The sequence below is a fragment of the Podarcis cretensis genome, assembly GCF_951804945.1.
Source record: "Podarcis cretensis genome assembly, chromosome: 2".
Taxonomy (NCBI): domain Eukaryota; kingdom Metazoa; phylum Chordata; class Lepidosauria; order Squamata; family Lacertidae; genus Podarcis; species Podarcis cretensis.
In genome coordinates, this window is record NC_137171.1 from 87192293 (window position 1) to 87207535 (window position 15243).

The 15243-nt window shown below is 42.9% G+C and overlaps 1 protein-coding gene across 4 annotated transcripts in view; it reads left to right on the forward strand.

Moving 5' to 3' along the window:
* Positions 1–15243, forward strand: part of PLXNA1 (plexin A1) — a 313030-nt gene that overhangs the window by 256847 nt on the left and 40940 nt on the right. For all 4 annotated transcript variants that reach the window (XM_079964486.1, XM_079964484.1, XM_079964487.1 and 1 more), the window contains exons 20-21: positions 3612–3846; positions 7174–7316. In XM_079964486.1, the coding sequence (XP_079820612.1) occupies positions 3612–3846; positions 7174–7316 (378 nt within the window). The remainder of the gene's footprint in view (positions 1–3611; positions 3847–7173; positions 7317–15243) is intronic.

A 15243-nucleotide genomic window follows, 5' to 3' on the forward strand; every position in this document is an offset into this window, starting at 1 on the left:
TTGAAAAAGGAACACGACAAGGCTGCCCCATTTCCCCTCTGCTATTTATTTCGGTTCTGGAGGTGCTCTTGAACATGATCAGAGGGGACCGGTTGGTGGAAGGAATCCAGGTCGGAGCGAAACAATACAAACTTAAAGCTTTTGCAGATGACCTAGTTTTGACCCTGCAGGAGCCAGAATCTAGTACGAAAAGAGTGTTACAATTGATTCAAGACTTTGGTCGGGTGGCGGGATTCAAATTAAACAAACAGAAAACTAAGGTGCTGGGAAAAAATTTGACAGATACAGAGTCAGAACGGTTTCAGAGAGAGACAGAACTAACTGTGGTTAAAAAAGTAAAGTACCTAGGGGTAAACATAACAGCAAAAAATCTGAGTCTTTTTAAGGATAACTATGAAAAATGTTGGTCTGAAATTAAAAGAGACTTAGACAGTTGGACAAAATTGAAACTTTCTTTGTTAGGCCGAATTGCTGCTATTAAGATGAATGTATTGCCAAAAATGTTGTTTTTGTTTCAAACACTACAGATTGTGGACAAGACGGAGTGCTTCCGGAAGTGGCAGAGAGACATCTCTAAGTTTGTCTGGCAGGGCAAAAAGCCCAGAATTAAGTTTAAGATATTAACTGATGCGAAAGAAAGAGGGGGCTTTGCCCTGCCAGACCTAAAGTTGTACTATGAGGCCGCAGCTTTCTGCTGGCTAAAAGACTGGCTACTTCTCGAGGACACTGACGTTCTGGATCTGGAAGGTTTTAACAATGCTTTTGGTTGGCATGCATACTTATGGTATGACAAGGTTAAGATCAATAAGGCCTTTAAGAATCATATTGTCAGAAAAGCAGTGTTTAATGTCTGGACAAAATATAAAGACTTATTGGAAAATAAAACTCCAAGGTGGCTTTCACAGCTGGAAGCTAAGGCCCGAAAAAGACCCAATATGGAGGCCAAATGGCCAAAATATTGGGAAATACTAGAAAAAGATGGAGACAATTGGAAATTGCAGAGTTTGGAGAAAATGAAGGATAAAGTGCGAGACTGGTTACACTACGCTCAGATTAAAGAAGTCTTTAAAAATGACAAAAAGTTAGGGTTCCAGGTGGAGAAATCGAAGTTGGAAACAGAACTGTTAGAGCCTAAGACTAAGGTACTTTCAAGAATGTATAACTTGCTGTTAAAATGGAATACACAAGATGAAATGGTTAAATCGGCTATGATAAAGTGGGCACAGGACATTGGGCACAACATTATGTTTGAGGACTGGGAAAGGTTGTGGACCATTGGGTTGAACTTCACTGCATGTAATGCTTTGAAGGAAAATGTAATGAAAATGATATATAGATGGTACATGACCCCAGTTAAACTTGCCAAAATATACCATTTGTCTGATAATAAATGTTGGAAATGTAAAGAAAATGAAGGAACATTCTTTCACCTCTGGTGGACTTGCCCTAGAGTGAAGCCTTTCTGGGAAATGATATATAATGAGCTGGAAAAGGTATTTAAGTATACCTTCACTAAGAAACCAGAGGCCTTCCTTTTGGGTATTGTCGGCCAGAAGGTGTTAAGGAAGGACCGAACATTTTTTATGTATGCAACAACAGCAGCAAGGATACTTATCGCTAAGTACTGGAAAACCCAAGATCTACCCACACTGGAAGAGTGGCAGATGCAGCTGATAGACTATATGGAACTAGCCGAGATGAACGGCAGAATCCGAGACCTGGGAGAAGAGAAGGTTGAAGAAGACTGGAAGAAATTTAAGATTTATTTAAAAAAGCATTGTAATTTGGTTGAATGTTAAGAAGGATGCTAGATCATAAATAATTGAGCACCACTAAACTAGATGGAATTAGGATGACAAGTGAGATTGAGGAAAAAACATAAACCTTTGGGAGGATTATTAGATTATATTTTAAATGAATGGGATATAAGAATGTAAACAAGATGATAAATTGCGGGTAAGAATTGACAATGATGCAAGTGGGAGTGGGAGACGTGAGGGAGTCCAATGAAGCTAAGAAAATATGTTATGATATATGTTTCATTGTTTTTTATTTCTGCATTTATGTTTAAAAATTTTAATAAATATATATATTTTTAAAAAAAGAAAATATGTATGTTGGGGTAAAATGCATTTATAAATGCATACATTGAGATAGAATATATGTCTAAATATGTACTTCGATATAAAATACACATTTGAATTTTCATTTTAAAAAAAAAGATTAAAGTAGAAGCAGGACAAAATGGACTCATGAATGGGTTAAGCAGGATTAGTTGCACATTAGACTGCGGCACAGCAATTCTGACTCACTCAGGGGCTCAGTGTGGCCTTGGGTGTTTGAAAGGGACCCAAAATGTTTCTTACTCCAGGCACCTCATCCATCAGGAAATGCACTTTGCATCCCATCTGTTATTACAACGCTTTGTGAATGAGACATCAAACTTGCTGCCTGCTCAGCAACATACCAGCCTGTTCCTGCATCTCATCAAATCCCTTTGCAATGCTTTGAACAGGCAGTGTGAGACTTGACCCTGCACTGCTCGGCCATTGTCCTTCTCTACTTAGGCATTTGCTTCCCTCTGATGGCTGCAGTCAGTGCTACCTAGAAGATGCTTGGGATGTGGGAAACTAGGCAGGAGTAACTATTACCTTGAGTATACTGAGTGGCAGAGAGCGCCCCCCCCCCTTTGCTTGTTCAACAATCAGTGAACTACCCAATGTGGCAATTGTACCTTTCTTATTAATATTAAATTTTCTGCAGCTCAGAAGTTGGCAGCTATTCGCTTACCTCAGGATTACAAGGTGGTAGCAGTGGGCACCAGCTTGAAATACTTAACGCCTTGGTAACATTCTCAGCGCAAGCAACTTGCTATTAAACCGTTTTCGGGGTAGCAGGCAATGGGCAAAACGTTCCCCTTCCTGGCAGTTCCTGGAAGACCTCATCTATGCTGGATTCTCTGTATATGCTGGCAGAGAACCACGTCTAAGAATCTCTTCTCATTTGACATTTTATACTTGCGTTCTGATACCTGAATATGAGAGGCATACTGTTTGCCTTGGTTCTGAATGGTGCATGTTGTAAAATTAATTTATTGAAAAGCAGTTTGAATTGCCATTTGCTGTAACGCTGTTGAGAGCTTGCACAGGCCATGTGTCCTCTGAGCCCCTGTGTAGGAATTGGATCTTGCAGCTTGAGGGAACTGCTTCCTTGGCAGCTTTTCTCAGCATGGTCCATGGGCACCTTTGGGAGGATGGAAGGGATATAAATTCAGAAAATAAGAAGGACAGAAAATTCAGAAAATAAGAATGTCCTCCCCTGACTTTTTTCATCCTGTTATGCCCAACAGCCAACAGTGCCTTGGGATCTTTGCCATTCCCTTAATAATTACTATGTCAATAACCCACTGCTCAGTTCTTTCACCTTCATCACACTCCCAAAAAGGAGGAATCCCAAAATACCTAATTTCAGAAACTACCCAAGTCCCTTATTTCATTATTATTGATGTTGGAAAGCAATTCCCCATCTCTAGCAAGTGGATGGGAATATAAAAGTCCTTTTTGGCAGGAAGGTGTGAGCTAATATATATATATATATTCTCTCTCTCCCAGATCAAGGCTGGGGGCTTTGAATTCTCCCCAGGGATGCTGCAGATCTATTCAGACAACTTGTTGACCCTGCCAGCCATTATTGGAATTGGTGGGGGCGGGGGTCTTCTCTTACTCATCATCATCATCGTCCTCATTGCATACAAGCGGAAATCCCGAGATGCTGACCGCACCCTCAAACGTCTACAGCTGCAGATGGACAACTTGGAATCCCGCGTGGCCTTGGAGTGCAAGGAAGGTGTGAATGATGGGCCCGGGGTTTTTTCCTTTTCTTTTTCATGGCTCTGCTACTTATCAGTCTGTTACTTCCCTTTTAATCCCACCCCTTGAGAGAGAGTTTTTTCCTGATTTTTGGGGCCGCACCAGTTTCTAAAGTCCTTCATTTACTCCATATACGTTTTTAAACAACGATAACAGCAATGCCATTATTTAAAGCAGTGTTTCTCAAACTTGGGTCTCCAAGTTGGACTACAGCTCCCACAATTCCTGATCACTAGTCTGGCTAGCTAGGGATGATGGGAGTTGTAGTCCAACAACAGATGGAGAAACACTGGTTTAAGGAAAAAGGGGGGGGTGTCTTACCATGAAATGCAACAAGCTTTGCCACCATTTTGGGCAATTAGGGAATCAGGTGGAGATGAACCTTCCCTGTACCCTCTACTTCCTTCCCCCTAGTCTCTCCCCACATGGGTTTTTCTTCCAACTGAGGTCAGTTCCAGTATCTGAACTTGGCAAAGGAGAAAAGCAGCTGGGTGGGAGGCAGACTGTGGGAGAGAGGTGGAAGTGGGTGTCAGTACCCCCCATTGGTGTACTCCTTTTGCTCTGAAACAAAACAAAACAACCCTATCATGCCACATAATGTATGATTGGCACATCTGAGTTTGAAGAAAGAGACCCACTGATTTCACAGGTAGTTTGACTATCCCATTATATTCCTCCGCTAGTAGGATCCCATCAAATTCGTTTCTGTAATCTAGGTGATTGGGAGGCTCACCAAAACTCACTCCCTTATGGCAATGTTATATTTGCAAGCTGTTACTATGTGGAACAATCCAGTTGGATGGAGCATCTCCTTGCCAGCACCATATAGTCCCAGCTGGCACTGGCAATGAAGCAATGCATAGATTGAAACCTCCATGTTGAACATTCTGTACAATAGAAAGCCTCTGTTGGAGACTTTCAGAAAATGGCTTTGAAGGCACATGGTCCATTTTCTGTTGCTTGAAGCTGCAGAGGTTTGGCTCTGTCAGATGCCTGGATAGGAGGCCACCTGGGAACCACATAAGCCTCTCTAAGCTTTTTGGAGGAATTAACTGTGAAATAACAACCAACATACAATTGGGCAGATCCATATGATTGCAACTTGGGTTGACTTCACCCCCATGTGGAGCACTGTTGTAGAAGTTCCCTTCCTGCCAGCAGCCTCCCACTTGGTTGAACCTTGCCTGAGAATGCCTACTAAGCAATTAGTTTCATCTCTAAGCTTTAATGAGATGGGACCTGCCCTGCTCATAAAGTATCCTAATTACCTACGAAGTGGTATCATTAACCAACAATCACAAAAATCCTTGCTATGTTTGCAAGATGTTGGAGAAAATTGCCCACTTACCAGTGCTTTGTTCGTGCTGCCTTCACTGCCCAAAATACGAAAACCTGGCACATAGATTTCTTTAGCCAGTGTGGTGTATGGATGTGCTAAATTAGGATCAGGAAGGCACACGTTCAGAGATCTTGCTTACCCATATAAATCACCAAGTGACCTTGGGTCAGTTATTACCTCTCTGGTGAACTTACAAGATTGTAAAAGGGGTGTGGGGGGAACTTTGTTTATCACCCCAAACTCCTTGGAGGAACAGCAGGACAGCATGTAGTTAATAACAATAATTATAATAGAACTAGAATCTGACCACTATTGATTTCACCATCATTAATGCCCTCCTCTGGGTTGTCATTGTAATATCGCAGGTTACTGTGCTTGGATGCCACTGTCCTTTGGAGTGAAGGTCAGATTTGGCCAGTACTGGCCAACCTTTTTGCCACTCCCCCATCTAAGCAGTATATTTGAGTATGGGAAGGAACCCTATCTGAGCAAGTTGGCTGTGATTTTGATTGAAGCACAATAGGTTTTATGCTCCGCTTAGCGTGTCCATGGCTCACTCTGACGCTAAGGCTGTGCCTCCATCTCTGGTGCTTCTGCAAAACTGGTTCCTTATTCATGGGTTGTCCTTTTGGGGACAGATGGAGGGGTCAAGTGAAGCAGTTTTATTGTAGGTGGTAGATTTTTATTTGGCGCAGTTTGAAGGAAGTTAGCGAGGTTTCAAGAGGAAAAGTTTTAAAGGCAGAGAGAAGCCTGCCTGCAAAAGGCTGTGGGTCTCTCATTACGTGACAGACAGATGCTGAGAAATTGGACAGAATGCTGCTTCTGATCCTGCTGATAAAACCTAATTGCCCATTATCGCCACAAGCCAGTGCCTGGGGCTGTGACCCTGCCAACTCCAAGTTGGCCCAGAGGCTGCGACAGAAGCAGGCACCTAAAATGAGATAATAAAAAAAAGAGGAAGGGGGGGGGAATAGCCCTGTAGATAGAAATAGTGACAGAGAGGATTGTAGAGGGAGGGGGGAGCATGTGGAGGAGATTTCGCCTTGTCTTCCACAGCTGGCAGATAAAAGGATCTGCTTTTAATTAAAAGCTGCAATATCTTCTCTGCCTTTTCTCTTTTCTAGTCCCACTAGTTACAGATAAGATAGTGTGCCTTTCAAGCTGACAGTTTGTTTTTTCTCATCAAACTGATCAGCCTACAGCCCTCTGCCGCTTCTAGCTTCCTTTTTAAAGTGCCATTAATTTGATTTCTCTCTCCCCCCCTCCCACCCCCCCCCCTATAAACTCTCACTTGTACAGCACTGGAACCTATGCACAAACAACCTGCTTCCTCTTGTAGGTGCCATTAAAGGATCAGGATGCCATTTCTCCTCTGGCATGCTCCTCCCAGCAAAACCAACAGCTATAGGACTTGTGAGATGTGAAATCAGAACACAGTGAGGACATTCCTGTGATATAGAACTGTTTCCTCTAGCCCAAGGCTTCCTTTAAAAAAAAAAAAAATTCTGCCGGCATTTTGCCATTTTCCATCTCTCTTATGTGTGCAGCCACAAAGGCAGTCTTATGCCGAAATGCCAGCCTCCAGGCCTTGTACCTGCCTGCCACCTGTGCTTCAGTACAGTATCGTGGAACTGGACTAGAGGGTACAAGAGAGATCCCTTCTGGTTTCTTTTCTGTAAATTGGGTCTTGGTTCTCTTCTTTGCTGTCGCTTTGTGACTTTGGAGGAAGCCATTGTATCTTTGTGCTGTGTTTTTTCTTCTGTCTCTTTAGTGGGGGAAGAAGCTTCTGATGTAATGTTTGTTTAATTTTCTTTTCCTTAAATAAAGTTGGGGGTATTATGTCAACTAGCCATGGCCTTTTAACACTAGACTATATTGGCCAGGATTAGGCCTGCAGGCTATTCCCTGGCCAGTTGGGAGCTGATGCATATAGGCTTCTTGTTTAATCTGATCTTTCCTTCCCAGCTTTTGCCGAGCTGCAGACAGACATCCATGAGCTGACCAATGACTTGGATGGAGCCGGCATCCCCTTCTTGGATTATCGCACCTATGCCATGAGGGTCCTCTTCCCGGGAATAGAAGACCACCCTGTGCTGAAGGAAATGGAGGTGTGGTAATGTGTGTATGTGTGTCTGCTTGGATAACATTTCAGCTTGGCTTACATTTGCCTTCCTGAGCTTTGTGAGTTTATGCCTGTGGGGAGGAGGGATTCTTGCTGCTGCAGTCTTCTCTCAGTCTTCTCTCCTGCTTTCACAAGGAACTGAAGTGTCTGGGGTCTGGGTTTATTGGTGGCTCAGTCTAGACTGATGACCTTAAAGCAAGACAGCTTCACCACTTCCCACCACCCACAGGATTTGATTCTCTTTAGATTCTGCTGCTTATATAAGCTTAGGGGGTTGTTTGTTTTGACCTCAAGTGTGTCTTGGAGAGTTTTTCGGCAGGATAACTGTGCTGTTGTGTCCATCATTAACTGTTCATGGTGTAGTTTTATTTGACTAAAAAGTGAACAACCACCGAAAATGTGAGGGAGACTTATCTGAGATAGTTCCCCTAATGGGGGACCCTTTTTTCAGAGTGGGGGGGATTTCCAAACTGCTAGGAGCTAGGTTTAAAGAGAATAATGGGGAAACATTGATTCATGGGTGCGATGCACATTAGGGAGTCAGACTGACTGGGAGATCCAGGAATAAAAATAATATTCTATTGAGCTTTCCCCAGTTGTTGCCATTTCTTATAGCACGCTGAACAAAAGAACAAGTTTGAAATTCTCATTTCATTCATTCTCACAGCAACCTTATGAAGTAAGTCACTGTCATCCCAGTTTTACAAAATGGGAATTGAGCCTGACCGAGGCCACCTAGCAAGCGAATGGCTGCAGCAAGATTAGAGCATTCATCTCCAGCAACCATAACTGAACCAGCTACACTGGTGCATTCCTACTATTGCTGCTGGTCCTCTTTCACTAAATTCCAGAGCAAGGAGACATCAGTTCTGCTCATTTTTCCTTTAGTTGCCCTGAGAATAACTGAAGTATTGTGCCTGTGCCTGAGCATTGCAGTTGCAGAAAGATGTTGCTTGACGGCAAGTAAGAGAAAGACGGTGTTGCTGTTGTTCTTTAGGTTGTTATGGATAGGTTAAATGGGGCAAGAGCAGAGTGAGCCGTATGTAATATGGCTAAGCATTGAAGATAGGCAGCAAAGTTGTTGCTAGAGGCAGATCCGAGTAGATAGAATTTTTCAATGAGTAGGAGCAGAATGAAACCGAATAAAAGCAAATAAGAGCAGAGACATTTTCCTGACAGCAAAATCTATCAGGGTGTGGGAAAGTCTCTTGATTGAATTGATGGCATCGCTGTCGTTTGGCACGCTGAAAAATAGACTGGGCAAATTGTTTGGAAATATCTGTACAGCACTGGGCTGTTCTGTATTGCACAGCGGGGCGTTGCTGCTTTGTGCCATTTTCATTTCAGTGCTTCTGCTTATATGACATGAACTGCACTGCTGCTTCGGATCTCCTTTGCAAGCTCACTGTGCTGGTCTTTATTACCTATGCGGTCTCAGAATGAGCCTGTGCTTTGCATGTGGATTATTTTTTTTGTGTGTGCAAAATATCTCAGAAATAGCTTCAGTTTCTTGAGAGCCAATGACCCTTGCCTCTGGTGTTTGTGTTGCTCTGTCTTGAGGCCCTCACTGACAGGTCCATCCTTTCTTTGCAGACAAAATGTGTGTGTGGGGGGGGGGGGTTACATCTTTAAACAAATACTCTCTCACTCTATGGAGAACTTTTTCTGAGAGGCACAGTTTGTGTTTATCTTCAATGCTCTGCACACTTGGTTGGATCTTCACATATTGATTGATTGCATGTGGCTGTGTACTTCCCCTTTGATGTGATTTAAGAACACACATGTGGACCAGAGGGGCTACCACTATAACTGAGATAGATGGCTGTAGTTCTGAGGTGTTGTCTCTGTAGAAGGAAAATGTACAATGGTGCTGCCATCTCTGTAACGTTGAAGGTCAGTGAAGGTCTAGTATCTCATAATGCTGAAACCTGTGGCCATATTGAGCAGCTGGGTAGTGGGAGATTCAAGATAGCATATGTGATGTGAATAAATACTTTATCTATCAGAAGATTTGATGGCCACCGACTTAGATCGCATTAAGGGGGTACTAGGCAGATTTGTGGGGCAGGGAGGTAAGGCAGTTGATGGCTGCTGGTTGTGCTTGCTCTATGCTGCCTCCAAGATCAGAAGCAGTATGCCTCTGAATGCCAGTTGCTGCCGAATAATAGTGGGAGAGGACTATTGCCATTATATGCTGCTTGTGGGCCTCCCACAGGCATCTGGCTGGGCACTGGGGGAGATTCAGGATGCTGGAGTAGATAGGCTTTTGATCTGATCTCTCAAGTCCTTAATAAAAGGGCCAACATGCTGGCAAGGCATACATTTCCACATGCTGGTCGGAATGAGTTTTGGGTCACTGCTGCATGGCTACCATGCTCACTGACATTAATATCAATATTTATATTAATATCACTGCTACTGTCATTTTCTGCAGCACTTGGTTTATTCAATTGGGCTTGTTTGATGCATGACCAGCCACACATTTCCAAGAGACTTGTCTGACATCATCAGATTCCCTGGCTCCATTTCCCCCAGTGTGGCCTCTCCCTTTCCTTCCCCCCATACCGACTCCCCCTCCCTTCGCCAGCCCTTACACTGTCCGCTTAATTTAGTACAAGCAATTGTGCAAAAATTGGCTTTACGTTTTCCTGTATAACAAGGATGTTTTTGATTGGAGAAGTGAGGGGTGGCCTTAACTTCCCCTCACCGCTGACCTCACAGAGTAATTAATGTTGACGCAGGATTTGTAACATATTTGGGAGAAGTAATCAGCTCCAGAACACGATGCAGTTATTAATTACAGAGAATAAAGCGTTTGTCAGTGCAAGTGCCCAGGTTGCTCACTGTAGCTGAGCACAGTCCTGTGCTTCTGTGATCTAGTCTTACCCCAGTTGTGGGCCTGCCATCAGGTCTTCTCGCAGTGGTCCTCCAGTTTAAAAAGCTGTTGAATGCTTTTAGCTCTCCAGCACAAGGAAGGTGTTGCTTTGGGTAAAGAGGAAGGGCCTCCGTTGTGAGAATTTCACATTGAAAATAGCAGACCATTTACAAAATCAATGTATCTGAAATAAATATGGATTGCCTCTTCATTCAGTTCTTATAGATTAAAGTTCTCATTAAACCTTTTGGGACACATTTCCATTGCTCTGTTGCTTCTGGTGTTTGTGGCCTTTGTCTTGCTCATTCAGTAGGGATTAATGGAGTCGAATAGGCTTTATCTACGATTTTGTTCAGTTAGTCAAGGTGGACTTCCATTAATTCATCCTGTGTTTATAGGAGCCTTCTCACTAACCAGTGTTAATCTGTGGCGTTTAAAAAACCACCACACTCTTTAAAATGCTCTTAGGGATGGTGGGGGAAACCTTCTGTTTTGCTACACTTTAATCTGTCCTCCACTCATAATTTCTGGTGGAATGTACATCAAATATGTGAAGTCAATTCATAATACCCTTCATTTTTGCTTTGGGGAAAAAACGGTTTCTGCCCTTGTAAATAAAGGGATTCCACTTGAAATGTAAAAACCAGTAACTGTGAATGAGTCCTAGTGATTGTAGTCTGCTATCACCACTGCCCCTAGTTTCCAGTTAGGCTTTCCTACTCGTGTATCCCAGTTGACTTTCATCTATCCAAGCATCACCTGCTAATATATCACCACTTACCATTCCAAAAAAACCTACCCCAACTCAGCTGTTGTTTTTAGACTAAAGCATGTTGCAGCAAATACTGGCTTGGGGGGGGTATGTTCATGACTTTTATTAAGTTGCCTAATTTTTTTTGAGGACAGAATGTGAGTTACCTGGGTGACAGATTTGGGAGGCACAAGTTTAGAGTCCTGCTGTTATGCCTAGTTGGACTGTGTGAATTGAAAAGCGACGCCGTTAGGTTCAAGGCGTACACGATCTGTGTAAAAATGATTGTGTGTAAAGCCCCTTATGAGTTTGAGAAAGCAAAAGGGACAAAAGTAAGTCGCAGTTAATTTCATGGCGTGTGGATTCTGGTTGTGTGTGCATGCTGGCGATGTGGAGGGTGAGAATAGCAACAGAGTGATGGGCAGTTTTGTAGGTCCGTTTCACGTTTTTGCGATATATTAATGCTGGTCAGTAGCAAGTGGTTACCTTGGAAAAGTATTGTTTCCCCATCTTAACTTGTACCAGAACATGTATCCTTTGTGGATTTTCAGATTCTGTCTGCAAGGGTAGCCTGAAATCTAAGCATCTGAATCTGAGAGTTCTGCTTCTATCCTCTCTGGAATGTGCTGGAGGTTTTTTGGCCCATCTGTGTTTCAAGCTCTTGGCAGTTGCTTTGTTGTGATCACACTCTGCCTGTCATTACCTCCTTAATGATCGAGGGGGAAGAGAGTGAGAGAGGGGGCACACAGCAGCCAGGAGACAGGGACTTTAAATTACTGGTACAAGGATAAGGTGAAAACAAAACAAATGAACCACAAACCTTCCAAACACTGGCAAACGGGAGACTCTGGAGAACAGTGCACCCATTTTAAGAAGTTCCTTCTGTTTCCATCTTTCCTCATTATTGGATTTTGGTGTGCTTACTCCATGCATGAATCCCTGTAATCCTGATGAGTAACATTTCCATTATTTACAATTTTTTATGATTAAATCTGGATAAATTGGGATGACTTTAGAGTGTGGAACAGTCCTGTTGGAAAAGGAAATGGGAGCATTGCCCCATAGGCTAGATCTGGCAGAACTTTGAAACTGCAGTGCATAATCAGGTATATAAGTTCAAAGAACTAATTAAACAGAGGACATACAAGGCTTTCCCAGCTGTAATTTTAATTTCAGAGAAACCATATATGTTTGGTTGGTAAAATGAAATTACAAGAGGGAAAACCCTGTATTAAATATAACTGGCATGGCTTTTTTTTAAAAAAAAGACTGATATGATGTGTTTGTAATCTTCTTTTTGTTTGTGATCTTAATTAGAATGAGTTTAGTGCTAGGTATTGCAAATGACTAGGAAGGAGTAGGCACTGTGTGCCCCCCCCCAATTTCCCTTCCCCACTCCATGTGCACTCATGTAATAACAACAACAACAACAACAACAACAACAACAACAACAACAAAATCCAGAGCCAAGCATAGGGCTGTCATTAGCACTTTTTCTTATCTTTGGGGTTGTTATTTCACTGCTTTTGTGCAAATTTAAAGCCTTGATTAAATGCTTAATTCTTTTTTGATCATTTGCTTTTGCTAAAGATTACACAAAAAGGAGAAGAGCAACAGAGTAAGAGTGTGGGGTGGAGGGGGTGTCAGTTTGCAAGAGGGCTTTGCTTCGTTGCTTTCCGAGTTGTAGATCAGTGTTTCCCAACCTTGGGCCTCCAGCTGTTTTGAACTACAATTCCCATCATCCCTGACCACTGGTCTTGCTAGCTAGGGATGATGGGAGTTGTAGTCCAAAAACAGTTGGAGGCCCAAGGTTGGGAAACACTGTTGTAGATGGTAAGCCAAGCCTGCTGAGATCATTTATGTGACAGATGTTTTGTGCTGCTGCTACTGCTGCTGCTGCTACTGCTGCTGCAGCCACCACCACCCTGCTCTATTTGCAGCATGCAATTCTGATAAGATCGCTTATGTAGGACAGGACCAATTTCCGAGCTTATCAAGTGTAGCTGACTTTAGAAGCTGAGCACACAGCCCAGATAGGAGGAACCTGCCATCTGATCCTCCCTTCATGGCTTCTGGGAGAGTGAAGGGCTTTGCTTTATTTTGATCACTGAAAATACAGGGCAGTGGCCTTGCACAAAACCGTCTGTGAAATCTACCACGAATGGAGCATTAGGCAGCCCTGCACACTCAGAACCTGGCTAGGAAGAGACAAGGCAGTGCTGGTTGAAAGACACTTGTGCCTCCCCCTCCCCCCCCCCCAACAGCTACTCCTCTCTCCCATCTCTTTGTTCTTAAACATAAAGAACTCTGGAGGGGTGAGAAGGAAGTCACTTTGTGGGAAAACTTGGAATGGAGTGAAGTGGAGAGAAGAAACAGTATAACCAGGCATAGCTGTTGGGCTTTAGTTACAGATGTCTGAGTGTCATTTGGAGGTAGGCTATGGGAGGTAGTTTGGACATTCAGAAGATGAGGGGATTTTAGGAGTATACATTTGGCTTCTGAATCTTCACTTCTGTAAAATTTGGTGCTTGGGGGTGTCTCTAGAAATATGGCTGGCTTGTGTGTCTGAAATTCCTCCTCCTTCTGAATTGACCTGCAGATTATCCAATTATTGCCTGCTGGGCTTGTGTTGACATGTGTGTTTTTTCTAGACATTAGGAAGCAAGGAAAAGACCCATGTTTCAAACTGTGAGCATTTAGTTTTCAAATGACAACCTTCAGTAGCTGCTGGTGAGAGCCATTGATTGGAGACGATAATTCCAATATGTGCATACTTACAAAAAGATCTTAAAACATATCCTGCAGCATTGACCGTTCTGTTTGCTCTTCTTCTCCCCATTTCCCTCCCCCTGCACAGTATGCAAGACTACCCAAATGCAGGAATACTTCCTGTGATACTCTCAGATCTAGGGTTAACTAATCTCATCAATGCAGATTCTTCTCCTTTTATCATTATTTATATACCACCACCAGTACACAAGACCTTAAATGAGGATTGGGCAACCTGCAGGTACCATTGGACTTTAGCTCCCAGCAGCCCTAGGCAACATGACCAGTGAGCAAGAATGATGGGAGGCTAGCCCAACAACATATATAGGACCACAGGTTCCAAACTCATGCTTTACAAAGTGACATAAGCAAAAGAAAAGTCTCTGCCCAGAGAAGCTAACAGTCTGACTTTAAACAAGAGTCCATTTAAGTTTTGTCCTGGACTTCTTTGGGGGGGTGGAATCTGTAGGTGGAGATTCAAGACAGAGGATATTGTTAACGAAGAAAGAGAGTTGCTTGTTTCCTGAGTATGGGGCACCTAAGCAATCTCTGTAGACCAGAAGCCCTGATCAGATTTAGTCATTAATTATCTGCTTTATGGCTAGGGAGGCACTGAGATCCACTTTGGGATGTAGGAGTGCTCTGACCAGCAATATCTGAGGACAACTCAGCAGTCGCAGGAGCAGAATATATGTGGGAGAGGAGGAAATGCCCTTTTCTGATTTATTTATTTTTTTAAAAAAGACACTCAAAACAAAACCAGGCATGCTTCAAATGGCATCACTAATCTCAGGGACAGACGGTAACATTTAAGACCATATGCAGAAAGTGCAAAAGATCAGAATTTCCTGTGGGGACAGCTTGGTACACTCAGATCTATCCAGGAAGAATTTGGCTGTTACTCTCCAGCCAAGCCCAGCATTTTGGCAACTTTTCTTATGGAAAAAAGGATGCCCAACTGAATTCTATGTTTCTTTTAATAAAACCAGAAAATGAGACTCGTGTGTACATGGAGATACTCTCTGTGTATGCACCTGTGCTACAGATTCAAGAGAATCTTATATAGTAGGCTTTGCAAGCACTGTAAAAGGGAGAAAAATAAAGTATCCTATATATATTTGAGGCAAGTCAGTCAAAAATTGGTTCATATGTGCGTGTTTGACAATAGATCCACAGAGAGCAGAAGGCCAAAGAATGACTTTTAAATGGCAAGGTGGAATGGGGGAAACCCCATTGCCTCGGAAGCATCCAGAGTGAAGAGATTATTGGTCCAAGCAGTTGTATGGTGTACAGGATGGATACATGTACAGACATGTATGGGATGCCACAGACTTTTGAAAGGACTTGCACGTTATTGCTTTATCCTCTAAATCATCACTAAATGGTGATGGCTGGAAAAAAACTCTCCCCAAACGGCAATTCTCTATAATTAAAATGTGGAAGGACAGAGAAGACAGTTCTCACTTTGAAAGTGAATTTTCCTGGTTGCTGCTAAAGTCCACTGACTGTCAGGACAGC